This window comes from Cryptotermes secundus, unplaced genomic scaffold (genome assembly GCF_002891405.2).
Source record: "Cryptotermes secundus unplaced genomic scaffold, Csec_1.0 scaffold328, whole genome shotgun sequence".
Classification (NCBI taxonomy): Eukaryota; Metazoa; Arthropoda; class Insecta; order Blattodea; family Kalotermitidae; genus Cryptotermes; species Cryptotermes secundus.
In genome coordinates this window covers 280,223-298,626 of record NW_019744110.1, presented here as the reverse complement: position 1 = coordinate 298,626, position 18,404 = coordinate 280,223, and the positions used below count along the sequence as shown (strand labels likewise).

General features: G+C 39.7%; 1 protein-coding gene across 1 annotated transcript in view; it reads left to right on the top strand.

Moving 5' to 3' along the window:
• Positions 1-18,404, top strand: part of LOC111874437 (KH domain-containing, RNA-binding, signal transduction-associated protein 2) — a 405,584-nt gene that overhangs the window by 342,835 nt on the left and 44,345 nt on the right. The window contains exon 3 of the mRNA XM_023869949.2: positions 17,975-18,091. Coding sequence (XP_023725717.1) covers positions 17,975-18,091 — 117 coding nt within the window. The remainder of the gene's footprint in view (positions 1-17,974; positions 18,092-18,404) is intronic.

The window sequence follows — 18,404 nt, the reverse complement described above, 5'->3', positions numbered from 1 at the left end:
TGGACGGGTGGACGGGTGGACGGGTGGACGGGTGGACGGGTGGACGGATGGATGAAGGCTCATTCAGATGTCACCTCTTCATGCAAGAAAATTTTCTTGGTTTCGACATCTTTGTTACTGGCGAAGTCCATAAGGCTAGGTACCCAGCAAAAGACAATCGATAACCCTACTTTATGCAGGTGGTACACTTGGCAGAGACTATCAGGTATAAGCTGATGGTCTGGTGTATTTGCACGAAGTCTGTGAACAGAAGGCGCCACTGTCGAGACTGACGCCGACTAAAAAGACGAGCCCTCTACAATACATAAAGTTCGGCAGTATAAATGCAGTTAAACTATGGAGACGGTACGAACAAGTAAGGCCTAAGTACACACGGGTAGATCGAGTTCCACGCTCACGCCACTATACGAGTATACCGCCGTGAATTCTGAATAGCTGGAAAGTAGTTCCGTTAAACATGGGAGACACTTAAGGCCATAATTAATTAGCAGTTTCATTGTTTTGTTTCAGTTTACGCAACTGTTTTGTCAACGAAAATATATAAGCATAATCTATATAAATAAAAACGTAAATGTTGATTTGTGTCTTATCGAAGATCTCCGAAAGTTCTTCACCGATTGTTTTGAAACTTTGACACAACTTTGCATTCGAACATGTGCGTGCTTTCTTTCATCTTTCGTAATAGGTATATGAAAGCAAGCATGTGTTCGAATGCAAAGTTGTGTCAAAATTTCAAAGCAATCGGTGAAGAACTTTCGGAGATCTTCGATAAGACACAAACAAACATTTAAGTTTTTATTTATATAGATTATGCATATATACTTTCGTTGTTATAACTTCCTTTCTTCTTCTTCAGTGCAGTCGTTTCCATATTAACGCTAGAACAGACCGTTGCATAGGATAATAGGTTCTGTTGCGTAACAACGGATGAAACCGGAAAGTATACTTCCATGGAAACGCGAGTATCACGGGGTCACAAGTATCACAAGAGATTCCGAGTGAAATCAAAGTAGAAACAGTTTCGATTTATTTTCATTTTGATTTAATTACTTCGTGTTACATTGCGTTGGAATTGGGCTGTGTCGCTTACCATAGCGCTCATTTCGTGAGTATAGTTTGTTTTTCATTGTTCTTCGTTTGGTTTTCTTTACTGTTTCCCTTATTTTCCGGTGTATTGGCTGTGGGATTGGGCTGTGTCAATTGATCTGCGTTTGAATTGAAATATTTCATCAGTATTTTTTTTTGTTTCTTCTTTGTTTTCCAATTCGTGTTCTTTCCTTTCTTTTATGTTTTGCAATTTCATGTTTTTTTCTTATAACTTTCCTTCTTCTTCTTCCGTGCAATCGATCTGCTTTAATTCATCCAAATAATGCCTCGCAGAAGATCAAACTTAGGTCGTCGTTCTCGCGGAGCGGAAACAATGCATTTCAAATCAAACTGGGGAAGAACGGGCAGACTGAGCCACAGCAAGGCGTGGCCGAGCACAGCTAGTATTATCATAATAAATACGCAACATTATTATTTTAGTATATTTTGCAGATGATAAAAAATCAGGGTCTTTCATTAGTATATATGATAATATTGTCACCTATTAGTGACCTGACAAATGGTTTGGATTGGTAATTACATTTACACTTAAAAATCGTAACTGCATGTTATTATACCGCTCTCGTTAATTCACGCACTCGACTCCTCACTGCAGAACTTAGACTTTTCAATATTCCTTCACTAGCCGGTGCTCGGTTACGGTTCCCAACAGAGTAGATTACTCAGCTTCCGTGTTCATTCTCTCGCGACTAACTCATTACTCCAACTCTCGACTCTCACCTTACGACTAACTTCAAGTCAGAGTCAAAGTCACATTACGACAGACGGTCAGTCGACCAATAAGTTTTGGTGTCCATCCTCTCCTGGGCAAAAGACCAGGTTTTTGGTACTCTCAGACAGTCGTCGATTTGTCAATGTGGAGTACCCTCCCTGACGGGGCCTATCATTTTCCGCGTTCATGGTCAACTGTACATGTAATTTACATCTCTCTGTGCATGTAGTCTTCTTGCTTAAGGAGTTTAATACAATTTTTGTTATGGTCAGTCTTCTGTTTTCTTCGGACCCGGCCGCATTGAGCTCTGTCATCATCTGCTGAAATGTCGTTGCGTCTACTGTGAACATGTTCAGAGACGAACTGTTTGCATTGGGAGCCTCAGCTGACAGACTTGGTACTTATTGTTGGTTATGCCTCGAGGGAGGGATCGCTCATTTCTCCCACAGCGGCGGGGCAGTTTGTACAACTGGACTAACTCAGTCAGAGTCAGAGTCAGACTTACTTACTTGCAGAGTTTCTTTTTAACTGAACCCTTGGGGTCATAGTCCTTATGGAACATTCTCTCCGACGAGAAAATGGGTTTGTCTCTTATGAATAGGCTTGGCCTTTCGTTAAATGTACGTATCTCACATATAGCGTGTTATTGAAAATTGTTTCTTTTGCACCATATACAACTTCTCGGACGTTACAGGGTTTGCAAAGAAGATCATGTCTATTTTACGTACCTTATGCTACAACGACCGCATAGTCACTTAAATGGTAGTAATCTTGACCACCGGGAAATTTAATCCTCTTATATTTTATATGTCTGGATATCATTCTCATGATTTTGTATGACTTCTGTGTGTTGTTTGCACAACTTGATTAGATAATCGTATAAATACGGAATGTTGAAAACCTTCTAGTAGGTCATCGATATAGAGACTTGGGTCGGACCTTGCAGAAAACATCACGTTGCATAATAATAGTCCAACAGCTTCTCTATTGTTGCTTGTTGATTCGTAGTCGTGAAGTAGTGTTTACTGAGCCGTTGCCTAGCAACTACTATCTCTTTCCATCATCATATCACGATATGCATTCACATAGAAAAAGTGAAGGCAAAGTTTTCCGTGCTAGGCCTCCACGCCGAGATCAAGTGCGGGGAGCATCACAGGAAAGGGCCATACATTCATAATTCCTTCTGTCAATAGAGCCCCCTTTCAAGATCAAATAAGGAACTTAATTTCAACTGCCAAATTTATTATTCAAGTAACAGATGTAGGTGTATAATCAGATTTCCTTCCCTGCAGCTCCAACCCTGGGGAAGGGCTCCCCGTATCCTCCTCGTACGAAGTTTGTAAATCTTTTTAACGTTGGAGAGAACGAGAGTGGAAATGTTAGAAATGGAATGATGGAATTATATGAAGCTCTCCTATTCAGAGTTCAAATCATAACAAGGCAGTCCTGCTGCTTGAAAATCTTCAGAATTACTTCTCAAGTTCAATCGCATAATACTTTGGGGATAATTTGTATGAATATATGTCGAATTCGCTTGCTAAGCACTGAAAGAAAAAGAAAATACAATGAAATTGTATTATTATTATTGGAAGGTCGCGGGTCCAAGTCCCGATGAGGTCATTGGATTTTTTTCAGTTNTGGTAGTCAGGCCACTGCGGAATTGAATGAGGTACATAAATACTTAGAAGCTGGCTATGATTAGAAAGGGCAGATAAATGTTTTGTTGTACAGATAAAAAAGGCAAAGCTGTCCCTTTAACAGTCTGTGAAGGCCCATAGGGTTGTGAGACGTCAAGGCTCCCACATTTTCTCAAGAAAATCTCTTGTACAGATAATAGGTGTAAAAATAAGGAAACAATGAATAAAGCCCTTTATCTCTCTTGATATCTAGAAATCAGTTAAAAATATAAAGATTTCAAAAGAAGGTGTCTAGTGGGCACTATTAATAGGAAGACAAGATGGGTAATGTGTAGGAACTGGGGATACATGATGTAGCAGCATGCAAACTGAAACGTTAGAAATATAAGCCTGCTCATATCAAAGAGAACTTTGTAGCAATCTCTCGCACACGACAAAGAAACCTACTCTGCTGATTTGTGTCAGAAGTAGCAGTATTGTAACGTGGATGGCCAGAGCATTTTTAAGCAAAGGCTCGGTAAACAAACCTCAGTAACAGAGAGACTGTTTTCTACGTGGTCCGCGCCGAGCAAAAGCACGGAGATATAAGAAGTTTGCTGTCAGCAACACAGAGGTGAACATGTATCCAAAACGATGGGAGGCGGTGTTTTGCGTGGGTTCAGTGCAAAGGAGTTATCTCAAAAACAAACGGCGCTACAGTTCTGAGTTCTGAGTTCTCGGTAGAAGATATCCATGGGAAGTTTATGGAAAAATTAAGAGGGTGATTGGAATGCTTCATTCATGTGTAATACTTGGAGTGTGTGATTCGGTGAGACTGTTATAGTTCCTGCGTTTTAGTTGTGGTGCCAGAAGGTGACCAGTGGTGTGTAAATCAGCGATAGCGCTGTACTAAATGCTATTAAGAGAGAATGTAACCAAGGTGCTAATAAATCGAATCATCCTAACTAAATCCACCCTACACGTGTCAATATTAAAAATATTCTGTGCATTAGATGGATGTAATATCAAACGCATGTAGAAAATTGTGAAAACTTATTTAAAAATTTGATCCAAATTTTAATAAGATATGTAAAGAGAAAGAAGAAACCTTTTACCATCAAACTGGACTTAAATATGAAGAAGAAATTAGTGAAATGCTACATTTGGAACATTGCTTTGTATGGGGCTGAAACTTGGACACTCAGGGAGGTAGATCAGAAACACCTAGAAAGTTTCGAAATGTGGTGTTGGAAAAGGATGGAGAAGATCAGTTGGACCGATTATGTGAGAAATGAAGAAGTGCTAATTAGAGTCAGTGAGCAGAGGAATATCCTACACGAGATAAGAAGACGGAAGGCTAATTGGATTGGTCATGTTTTACGCAGAAACTGCCTTCTAAAAGTAGTTATTGAAGGAAGGATAGAGGGACGGATAGAACTGACAAGAAGACGAGAAAGAAGACGTAAGAAGATGCTGGATGACCTTGGGGACAGAAGAGGATACTGTCATTTGAAGAAGAAAGCTCTAGATCTCATTAAGTGGAGGAATTGTTTTGGAAGAGACTATGGACCTGTCGTCTGACAGATTACTGATGATGATGATGATGATGATGATGATGATGATGATGATGTAAAGAGAACTACAATTGAGTAATAGAATTTATAGGGCCGCGTCATAGCTCAAGCGGTTAGTCGCTGGCTTCCCACCGCAGCGGCTCGGGTTCCATCCTGGGTCTGGTCAAGTGGGATTTGTGGAGGACAACGTGGCGCTGGGGCAGGTTTTCTCCGTGTACTTCGGTTTCCCCTGCCAATCTTCATTCCACCAACTGCTCCATAATCACCATCACCTATCATCTGGGGCTGGTACAATAGGCCAGAAGTGGCCGCAGTGCAAGGGACTTAGTCCCACCCCACTTGCAAAAAATATTAATTTATGATGATGACCCGTCAGGTTTTTAATAAATATTAGTTGGTTTTAATATCGTGTCGACGGTATTTAAAACAAAATAACAATTCTGTTAATGTTTCAAATAAACACAGCTATTAATTAATACGAAATTTTCCTTTATGAAATATTATTTCCACCCTTCCCTAATTACCTTTACTTCATTCCGAAATTTTTCTGCAATAATTAAATTTGGAGAAGTGAGTTATTTGTTCATTATCTTTCTTAATTATTTACCTATGTACCAATCTGTCTAAGTGTTTTAACGCATTACTCTTATCTGTGTTTGTCTCCATGCTGGCTGCTTAGCTGCCTCACTAGGTAATTCAGGAACTTCTATAATAAACACAAATTTACTTACACAGAGTAATGATATTAAAAAAAAAGAAGAAAACGAAGACCACCTTATGAGCGCAGTCTACATAGCAGAGTCGTGAAGCTATCAACGGCTCACAAAGATAAATTATTTTAAGTTTGAAGTTTTAGTGGTAAACTTGTAGTCTCAAACTTAATTTGAATTGTAATACAATTAATATTATTAAAAACTTCATATGCGATGTGACTGTACAAAATCAGGTTATGTATCTCACTTTACATATTACATTAGGTATAATTAAACCAAGAGTATGCTTACTATAAAGGCCGCGCCATAGCTCAAGCAGTTAGTCGCTGGTTTCTCACAGCGGCGGCCCGGGTTCGATCCGGGGCCTGGTCAAGTGGGATTTGTGGCGGACAAAGTGGTGCTAGGGCAGGTTTTCTCCGAGTACTTCGGTTTCCCCTGCCAATCTTCATTCCACCAATTGCTCCACAATCACCCTCACTTATCATCTGGGGCTGGTACAATAGGCCAGAAATGGCGGCAGTACAAGGGACTTAGTCCCACCCAACTAGCAAAAAAAAATGCTTACTATAACACAAAGTGAGAATTTAGAAGATGAGCTGTAAGGCCAAGCATTACAAAGTCAGGAATTAAATTGTGTATTTAACGAACACTTGAAATTATCTTTTAAGGATCGAAATGTTTAGTGTTGATTTTAAATTAATAAAGATTTGTTGCGTTTGACAGTTTAACGTGTTTAAGTTCCTAATACCTCTGTAATTATTAAATCTCTTCATTTTTTTTTGTATTAATTTGGAAGGATTTTGCCTTGTTATAAACAGTTACATTCACACAGCCCGGCTACACCCTCATAAATTCTGAAACCGCCTATTAATAAAGTTCAAGGTCTTCAGAATAGCTCTTGTTATACATGGCTACAGTGGTTTAGAACTACATTGTATTTCATAAAAATATACTTTCCATACTTTATAGGCCCATAAGTTATATTATAAGCGTGAGAATGCCCGCTCTTTTTACCTGTTCATCTTAATACAGCGGATTCCAACACTTCAGACTACGTAAAGCATAAATACGTGACAAAGGTTAACTATGTAATGATTGTATAGTTTCTGAATTATGTTCGTCGAATTTCATGTTAAAATATTTACTCTGCCATAGAGAAAGGGATGAAGGTGGTGGTTAGCAGGGACTGTACAAATAAGGAAAGGAAGCTGGAAACGAGAACAAACGTATGAAAGTGTAATAAGCGGCCATAAAAACAAAGGGCGAAAAGAATCACAGGATCTACACGGATGTTAATACGTTGACTGCCTATAGTAAACAGACCTGCAGGTTATTGCAGTAAGATGCGTAGAGAAATCGGGGTGTCTCACACTGAGGAATATTAACACATAACTAAGAATACTACGAAAATGATACGTAGAATTTTACTTCTTTTAAATAACTTACATGAATAAGTTATGAAAAATATTTCAGATAATTTGTACATGCAATGTGAACTACTGGGAAGGGAGGCTATTGATTCAGGATATCAAAGAGCCATGGTATGAGAGTATGTGAAAAATAAGTGAAAGTTATTAATTATTAAACACGTTGCTTTGTGGTAGTAAACATGGTCCATATTTCAGAGCCCGTTCGAGCCAAATATCATTTACCCGGAGAATGATATAGACAATATTCGGAAGAGCCTCTATTTCTTCTCCGTTTTAATGTGCTTTCATCAGGCGTTGATGTTTAGCGCGATTATTTCCCACAATTCTGCAGACGGCGGATAAGATAAGGAAAACCTGGAAAATTTATACCTTGATAAATGACGTAGGCAGAGTTTCGACCCTTCGCTCCTAATATCGCCATAAACATTTAATAATTTTCGGAAGTTATGAAGAATAATTGAGAATAGTGCATCTGTCTCGCTTAAAGAGATACATATATATATATATATATTACATTTTCCCACATTTATAAATCTGATTATACGTAAAACTTTTCTTGTTTAAGAGATATAAACAGAAGTTTTGCGGTATTTAACAATGTTCCTTAACCAAGACAACGTTGGCAACGACAAAACGAAATGTATTGAGCAAACAGTATGATATAGTGAAGAAATATTGTCACGTGTGTGATGGTAGGTGTGACGAAAGCGACGGTTTTCTAGTTCGGATGACTGGATTTATCAGCACGTCGTTTACAATCTCTCTTAATTACATTTCAATGAATTTATAAGGGGTTGGCCTTCTCGGCCCTTGCACCGCGACCTACAGTTGTCTGTTTACATTTAATAGAGCACTATCGCTGATTTACACACTTACCAGTTCATCGTTGAACAGGCACTAGGATTTTGAGTGTTCTCTGGTCGTCTCCTGGCAACGGATCTCAACACAAAAACTAACGCTTCTGATTATATGAAGTCTTCTTGCCTTCAATCACTTTGTACTCGTCGGTCCTTATTTTTACTCAACTGATCTTCACAATTCACTAAGGACATGCTCCATTCTCATCCTTGTACCCTCAAACGTCCTGCACCAATCTAAACTACAAGTTTTCGTTATATACACTCCTCACGGACAACACAGAATAAGCAGTTCTGTTGTTGCGCAGCACAAACCATACAGCAAATAAGTCACGTGATAGCTAAGTACTCGTAAACTTGGAGTGTGTCGTCACTGCGCTTGCGCAGAAGTGTGTTTACCGAGACGTTGTCTATAAGAAGCCGGTTGCATAACCCCGTTGTTCCATTGTTGCGTGCGTGTATCGTGGGGTGGTTAATGAACCGTTGCCTGTCAGTGCGTTGACATGACAAATATTAAAAGAAGCAAATCACCGAAAGTTGTGTCTATCTCGGTGTGAGGAAACTAATTTCTGACAGCATTGATAAGTGACCAGCCTACGAAACACGCTTAACTGCAATGTATCTGATAGTCACTCATGCGGCGAAAGCACTGCTTCTAATGTGTAGCTCGCAACCGTTGTGTGAGCTGACTGTCAAGTTGGGTGTAAAGTGCGAAAGACGCCGCGTATTTCCATATCTTCTGCAGCGGAAACAGAACAACGGGCCCCCCGTATCCATAATATGCGTGGCTGGACACGTTCTGGATTTCCTGACAGTTTGTGCTCAGTGGATTCATTGCACAATACAGCCCAGATTATGACGTACGTGTGTATTGTTCTTGTTCGACACAGAAGCTTAGGGTGTTATGAACTGTGCAAACAAAACCAACTACAGAAATCTCGATTCGAGTATGTTTTGACGTCCCCCTCTATAAGATATATAAAGGTATATAAACTACGCAGTCTACATAAAAATGTTCTATATTTAAAAAAAGAAGACACTACTGTATCAATATTTGCTTTATTTAGTTTTACAAACGCAACATGTTTCGACCCTCATACCGGGCCATCATCAGGTGTACAATGCCCAAGCTTCAGCTATTGACTTGCAGCTAATTTTCATCTAATTTCTTCAAATAACGATCCTCATTGTGTTTTGAAATATTTAAATGTGTACATTCATAAATTGAGTTTTTTAGAAAATTCAAAATTTACGATGCTCAGATAATAAAATTTAAATTAAAATTATAAAGGCTATGATTAGAAACTAAGGATAAAAGTATGAAATTCCCTCTCTATCCCCAGATAAAGAAGAAACGTGGCCCCTTTTATGAAAATAAGGGGGAGGTGCACTGAGCAGGCTGACTAAGAAAGACTTTATTGTATACATTCTTTACAGTATGTACACGTATATGAAATTATGACACAATAGTAGGACTGTGTTAGTTCTTCTGCTGCGTATTTAATCCCATAAAACAATTTTCTTTATAATTGATACCGAGGTCAACATCATAAGTTATGTAGAAAGTTTAATTTGGTTCCTTATCTGTAAAATATACGTAGCTTCTACTTTACATTAGGCTCAAATCGAACTAGAGGCTTAGCGTACAGAAAGAGCACTGAACATGGTGTAAATCAGAGATTATATCTGCAGCTGCAGTTTCCACTTGAAATGTTCTCTTTTCGATATGGTGTATATTTAACGAAATATAGATAGAGCGTAATTTATGAATGTGTAATATGTGCTCAGCTATAGAACAAACGGACATCAAGACCAATGGGGTAAAGAGAATCACAAATAACACATTTAAAAAATACGGACTTGTTAGCAGAACAGATGGTACTACTTCCGAGCACATTATCATTAATTTGCAGCATAATATGCTGTGACCCTAGTACTGTTACAGCGATTAATAATGATAAACATGATGGGGCCTAAAGTGGGTGAAAAGCAAAATAATTATTATTTTTATTTTTGGTCAAATTTTGTAAATCTATGAAGAGGCGCGGGATATGATTGAAACATGCCGTAAAGAAAAATTCTGTAGATACAGACAGAAGTGAAGTGGTAAAGAAGAAGGTCCGGTAGTATATCTTAGATGTTCAAGGGGTATGAAATATCACGAAATTATAAATCTGCAAGTACGAAGGTTAAGTGGATACCAAAAGGATTCCGAAAATATTTCGAAGGTGCAAAGACTTTGGCTTGCCTCATTCATGAAGTAGGTCAGGAACTAACATTATTTGATGAAAATTTTGAGGGTTTTCACGACGGTGACTATGAAGAATACCGTCTTCTGGGATATGGCGCTGTGTAGATATTGGGTAAACCGACGCTTCGGAGGAAAGCGTCGTCTCCGTCTTCATGTTATAAAAAGAACGCGAGGCGATGAACCAACGTGAGCAAAGAACTTATTGCGAAAACGGGACTCGGTTAAATTAGGTCAGACTGTGTCATGCTAATAGCAGTGTCGCGCATCCGGATTGGTCCATCACGGCTGAGTTAGTACTGAAAGAGACAGCTGAGACATAAGCTGTAACCTGCTTAGATCTAATGTCATATCATGAAGAGAATCACAAAATCACCAGCAGCCCATGCCCTTTCATATCCTAGTTCAGAGTCGTGATATTAATATTTATGCTGTCATTTATCCCTGTCAATGCTGTTCCAATAAATATTAAAGAATTTGTATTGCAACGTCAGTCTAATATTCTAATCTATAAATTATCTGTAGACGAATCCCTGTTAGTTAGATCGCTTGGGAATATTCATTTCACAGTAACATTTCATAGAACTTGAAGATAATTTGTGTTGACTGTACTCTGTGAAGAAAGGACTCTCACTAGAAGTTTCAGACATCGATTCTCGTTAATGCCGCCACTTGTAAGCCGCTGTGTTCATTTACTTCGCGTGGACTTGTTAGCAGCAGACACTGCTTCAAACGCAGCTTCTGCAAGGCCAATAAATACACAGCAAATGAAAGTAAAGGAGGATGTAAACGAAAGGTGACGCAGTTTGCAATAGGCGCTGCGTAGACCAAACCGTCCAGAGATGCTCTCCAAACAGAGACCTTGTCTTCAATTAGCAGGTTACATGTGTGATCTCCAGAATGAACCGAAGAATGAGTCTTCGTACATATTACTTTTCTTTTTTTTTTCTTGATATTCACTTCATTTAAAAAAATAGATAAAATTCTGCTGGCCCATGTTATATGAAGTACCACTTTCGTTTGTACGAGCAACAATTTGACGGCCCTCAATTTCAATGTTGACACTTGATAGTTTGTTCATATTATTCAACAATTGCTCTACAACGTTTTATTGGGCCCTGACGCGTTTTTCAGTTTTTTAATGTTATACACAGTCAGTAGGGCTCCTTGGACCGGGGATCAGCCGATTGCCTCGAATGGGATCCGAACACACGATCCCAGGTTTCGAGCGAGGGAAGACAGTTCATGCCTTAGAATGTGCTGCCATTGTGATCGGCGGTAATAATCTGTACCAAAACAAGTTGGATTCAAAACTACTAATTTTGGTAACTAATATCAATTTTCTTTTTCATTCTTTAGCCGGGTTGAGTGATGCAAGGTACTAACAGATATGTGACAACAGAAACTAAATTGCACTGAGAACTACCTTAAGCTAAATACATGCGGAGTCATTTCATCTGCCCAGATGTAATGCCTAGATTCCATTAGATAAAGGGATAGAATTTCCTTCAAACGAGATGTAATGGTTACACGTGTGTTGCTCGGTTGTTGAGCGTCTTGTCTGTGGTAACGCGGGTGTAGAGCATACAGCCTAGACCGTCCTCCTGTGGCACGGAAACTGTCTGGCAGCTGCTTGACGGTTCAGCAGTATGGCACGCTGTTTGCTGCAAGTGTGTCCTTAATTAGCGAATTTCATCCGTATAGACTCACTACGGTACAGTGCGCGCTCTTGAAAATAATGTCGCAGAAGTTGCAGCACATGAACATGTGAAACTGGGGTAGATTAAGCTCGTAACTGGTTTAACTGAACTTTCCTCTGGATCACAGATTATCAATAAAAATCACGAAATTATTTTTACAGTTAGAAAAATTCACTTTAATACATAATGCGATCATGCGCTAATGAATTAAATGGAAATACGAGCTAGTACATGAATAATTATTTATGTATCTTGTATCAATTTTTCTTCGAGATACTCTGACTGATTTTTCTCCATGAGATATGTGGAACAATAATACTTTTATATTTATTTTGATGGAAATGTGTCTCGAAGTGACTCCAGTGAAATATCTCCATAAGGAAAAGAAACTGGTAGAAATTTCTCCGTAAACATTTCAGTTAATATTTCTTCCTGAATATTTGCTTGAAACAGCAAATTCGAGATTTTTTTATGAAATATCTCGGCTGAATTTTCGTTCCGGATAACTTGACTAAAACCTCTCCCTAAATATCGTAACTAATTTTGTTTCGATTTCGTTACCTCGATGTAACTTTCTCCCTGATATGTGTCTATTAAACTATCTCGCCACACATGCAGACTAAACATAGTCCCTGAAGTATGCTGACAGAAATATCTCCTTAAAATATTTTGACTGAAATGCTCTTCTTCAGGTAGCCATCTGTCGTAATTGCTGATAATGTTGGCAGGGCATGTATCAAGAATCGAAAATATGAGGAGTACTTTCATATTTCAGTCGGAATTCCCGATCAAAAGATACCAGTTTGGAGTTCTTAGGCGCAGAGGGGGATAATATCAACGTTTTTTATTTTAAATTCGCTTAGTGGAGGGTGGAGTCCAGCTGGGTCCACTCGGCACGGCGGCCATTGATTCGCCTATTTTACCTGTCCTGGGTGGTTATGATGATGGAGAATTTGGTTGAATGAAGATTGGCAGGGGAAACCGAAGTACTCGGAGAAAAACCGCCCCAGCGCCACTTTGTCCGTCACAAATCCCACTTGACAAGACCCGGTATCGAACCCGGGCCGCCGCGGCGGGAAGCCAGCGACTAACCGCTTGAGCAATGGCGCGGCCTAATATCACCGTTGCTCTTAAAGAAGCAGACTCACATAACTTCTTGAAATTAGTTTAAATTCATTGCTTTGCCAAGACGTTTCCGATATTTTTAATGTCATGCTCAGCGGTACCTACTTAGTAATACAAAAAATATACATAAAAGTTATTTTCCATGGCTGTATGTAATTTTACAAAAAGAAAATTAATTTTAATGATGTTGCTCTTTTGCTTGTAAGGCTGTGTCATGAATAACTTTATATTTTCTCTTAATGCTTATAAAGTTACATACAGTTCCAGAAAATAACCTTAAGCTTTCTTCTCTTGTATTATTAAATATATATCCCTGAAGATGACATCGTAAATATCGAAATATGTATGGGCAATACTGAATTAAACTAATTTCAATATCTTGTATTTTAATTGATTATACTGTGCTAATATACGACGATATGGATTACAAAGGCGGAACAACTCAGCATAAAATCTTGAGTCTTTTAATTTGCGTTTAACGAGGAAAGAGCAAGTTTTCCCCTGACGCCTGAAAGTGTCTGTGTCCTGATTTCTCCTGGGTTACAGGCGTACAAAGGACAAATTCGGATTAAAAGTTTTACATTCACTTGTACTAAATGTTTCATCTAGGATTTCTAAATCGAAAGATAAACTACTGTCCCTAAGAGATTTGCGGTTGGATTCGATTCCTGGCAGAACATTCTCCCCGCATCAGTGCTAAAATAAAGCCTAACGATAGAATAGTTGAATATGGTAATGAATCTTCAAGTTACTAAATGCCAGTAACTTCCTGGACTAGTTGAATAACTCCTGGATTCTGAAGTAGGTCTCAGCTGATTACGGTTGGTCTCAAGACCTGTCCTGAGCCGCAGCCAGGCTCCCATCCAATGGGTGCCGGGCACTGGGGATATTGCAGCGAAATGTGACACTGCCCACTCACTGCCATCTGGTGCTGAGCTATAAAACGCATGGTGGAGAGCTATCGGCTTTTCACTTCAGGGGAAATATTCATTGCGCACTGTAGGACAGTGGATTGAACGAGAGAAGCTCTGCGTAAGACATTGAACATCCCTAAAGAAATGTGACTTCTCGCCAGTGGCTCTGCATGTGCGTATGAAAGCAATAAAAAGGACGAAAAACCTCACGAGGCTTGAGGTTCTGACGGCATTGATGATATGGATTGCTTTCTTCTGGCATGAAGCACTGCCTACCGACGTTTGGAAGGAACGTGCTGCCGCTATCTTAAGGGAAAATAACTTATTCTCTGAAGATTGGCTAACACTCTCCCCCAAATCGTCAGTAAACATCTACCAGACTTCACCTCGTCACTTCCCAGTAGATTGTAATCTTCATTGTACTGTCATGTGTCCGGTGTTCCGTGACAAGAAATTAATGGGTTGTGGATTAGACAGAGCTGTTTATTGGATAACTCGTTTACAGTTGCAACTACAATCGCTCTGAAATAGCGTCTTGCAGACGATGCGACCTGACTAGTCCATCGCCTCTCACGTTTCGTCTTCTGGTTCTTGGCTGAGCTGGCTTCTTCTCTTCTCCCAGCCCTGCTCCCGTCTTCTCTGTTCTCCGCTTTCACTCCCCTGTCTATTCAAAGGACGCATTCAGTTTCATAATGGCTTGTTGTACCTACCAGAGTTCCCAATTCGCGTTTTCTGATGCAGCAGTCTCTAGCATATTGGTTGCAGCGAGAACAGAAGCTGTTGGTAACCGTTACCTAGGAAACTGCTACGCGAAGCTCCTCTCAGCAGGTGGAGGATCTGGCTTTCAGGGGTCACGTCACATTATGTGAAGATTGGTTGCGTGCGTGTATACACATATGGTTGCATATTTATATGTATGTGTATATGTACGTATTTATGTAAATATTATGAAGTGGATACCCATTGCTAGGAAACAGCTTGGTAAACACCTTCCCGCTTAAGCGCGTGGAAACAATAACGGATATTAAGTGCATGGCAACGTACTTATGAACAATATGTGTCCCACGGGACTGGAACCCGAGAATGATTGCCATGGCGAGGGCCAGCAACAATTCTAAACAACAGACTTGTCCTCTCGTCAGAGAGAGTGCCCCACATCAATAAACCCACAAAAGTCTCTCAGTAATAAAAATCAGATCGTAAGCCGAAGATGGGTGCTTTATTCCAAGAGAGACTGGTCGAGTGACCGTCGGTCGTAACATAAGACTCAGACCCAGACTCGGGATCAGATCAGAAAAGAGAATCAACGTCAAGAGAATGAGAATACAAAGGAGTACAGCGGAGTACAGCGGAGTATACAGCAATAATCGAGAGTAGGACAGATCGAGAGTAGGAGAAAGTAGGAGAGTCGAGTCTCGGAATTGAAAACCACAGTAAGGACAAGGAAAACATTAGACTGTGTCAAGAAGAGTTCACGCATGATTTGAAGTTACAGTTAGGCTGTATTAAAAGCTGTTGCCAGGAAACGGATAGTAAAAACCTTGTAGAGGAATAGACATTTTTTTATACCTGTAACAAAGCAACAATTAGTTAAAGGATATATAGAAGACTTTATTTTCAAGTGAATAACGGAGGATCCTTCGGTGGAAGGACCCTCATCCTGCCATAGGCGGGCTCAATAGCCCAATGTCACCATAATAGCTTATAGAATATTATAATTATGATTGTTATTTAAGTAACAATAAAAAAATTGTGTGCCATAGTTACAGTAATTTTTAATGAAATACATTTCTTTGTAGTTACGACTTTTTATTGTTCAATAAATCTATTTACCAATCCAAACCCAGTCTACAGACACTAGCACATGTGTCAATGCTTCACTTCTCTCCACCCAAGTGCCGAAGTAAATGGTGAACCCCAATCTAAGGAACGCAAATGTGATATTGTGCCTCAGAAGTGGATATAGATGAATGTGGAGCATTGTCAGAATACTTGTATAAGGGGAAACAGGAATACTCTGGAAGAAACCTGCCCAGGTGTCACTTATCCATGAGACATTTTACATACACGAGTTCAGGCTCAAACTCAGGCCTGCCTATTGAGAATCCAGCATTTGATCATTCTGGATCTATGTACGTAGGTTCGCTTGCCTGTTAGAGTCCAACTTCTTATCCTGGAAACTATAGCCGAGCCACGTTTTAAGATTCGGCCACACAGAGCACTACGCTATGTTCGCTACGTACGCTGTGTACACTCTGCGACGCAGCTAACATAGGGAACATAGCGTATGTAGCGTACGGAAGTCTATGTGGCCAGTCAAATTGGCAATAAATGGAAATATTTTTCTGTTCGTATAGCGAACATAGCGTACGTAGCGCTCTGTGTGGCCGAACTTTTAATGCTCCCTGATCTCAATTGCGTGTGACGTAGCAATCACCCAACTCGGGTCGAAGACTGAACAACTGTCGCAAGGTGCAGATGCAGCGAGTTTCATTGTAGTACTGCAACAGATTGCAAACAGACTACACAAACGGCAGTGCACCTCGCAAACACGTGACCGCTAGCCAATGGTGTTTACAGCAGATAGCGCTGAATTTAGTAATAACCAAGGCCCGGATTCTGATGACATGTCATCTTTTTTTCATTGTACCCTATGCGATGCTCTTAAACATATACATCTCGGATATGAGCTGCTGGTTACAGAAATGTAAATTTTATAGGTATTTTTTTGACATTTTTAGGTTTAAGGTCATTTTTTGGTAAATATTTTAAAGGGTATTTCTTGTCATTTTGGCCATTTTAGGGAATTTTTCTTCATATGTTTTCCGAAATGTGAATAACATGCAAGCGAAGTGTTCTTTCTTTTCTCCTTTAGGTCATTTTTCTGGATTTTTCGGTCATCTTTTTAATATTTTCAGGTCATCAAAATCCGGGTCCTGCATATTCCATTTTTCTGGATTTTTCGGTGATTGTATAGGTCATTTTATTAAATATTTTCAGGTGGTCAAAATCCGGGCCCTGGTAATGACCAATACTGTTTCGAGGAGACCTGAACTGAGTGATAATAATAGTAATTAAATTCGCTTCGCTTAGTGGGGGGGTGGAGTCCAGCTGGGTCCACTCGGCACGGCGGCCACTGATTGGCCTATTGTAGCCTGCCCCGTGTGATTATGATGATGGAGAATTTGGCAGAATGAAGATTGGCAGGGGAAACCTAAGTACTCGGAGAAAACCCGCCCCAACGCCACTTTCTCCACCACAAATCCCACTTGACCAGACCCAGGATCGAATCCGGGCCGCCGCGGTGGGAAGCCAGCGACTAACCGCTTGAGCTATGGCGCGGGCAATAGTAGGATTCATTAAATCTCTGCCGGACTGTAGCTCTTTTTACCTGTACAAATGTTAGAGAAATAAATGTCATGGTGTACTACGGTAGCTGTAACAGTTTAACTGAGGCAGAATTACAGTTCCCAAGAGACAGGTGATATGTTCCAGAATTAATATCATGGAATTCATTTCCTAACTACACGCCTATATAGAGGAACGGTTACATGATGAAAACTTCCCTTCTGGGCATTTCTTGTGCCAGAACCACCTTTCGTTTCAAGGCAGGATATTGTAGGTAAGAATGTGACAATTTAAAATGTTTGTGTGCAAACGTCAGCTCATAATATGGTCGGTAGTTCAGTGGAGCAGAATTACAATTTAGTACCAATGCATCTGATTCACAATCGAAGGTTTCCTGGTTCGGATTTCAACCGAGAGACAACATGACTAAGATTTCCGCGATTTTTCTCATTCCCTCCAGGGAAATTCCTTGATGGTTCCTTAAATAAAATAATATATGACTCTGCAGTGCATTCCCACTGCGTGAGAAGCTTTCCAAGAACTAAATACTCATTCCAGGAATATAAATTCATAAAGAATATATTTCAGAAATTTATTTACTTCTTGTTATAGCTGTTTGTTTTGTTCCAGTTTAACTTCGTGGGGAAGCTGTTGGGGCCCAAAGGCAACTCCCTAAAGAGACTGCAGGAGGACACAATGACGAAAATGGCGATTCTGGGCAGAGGCTCCATGAGGGACAAGCACAAGGTGAGGTATAGCAATGTTCAACTCTGGTTATCCAATTACTTTCATGAAATTTATCAAGTTTTAAGGAATTATTAGACATAAGATCCGTGTATGGTATATGCATATAAGCTAGATAATGTTTATTTGAAACCTATCTCTATATTTTGTTTATTTACCGAATTATTGCTAACACTACGTTACTAGTAGTTACTATAGGATTCTGACGATGGTGTATAACACACTGATATGTTGGGTTTTGGACTTTATCCATCGTCCTGGTTTTTAAGATAACAAATAAAAACACGACGTTTCGGAAACTGGATCTGTTTCCGTC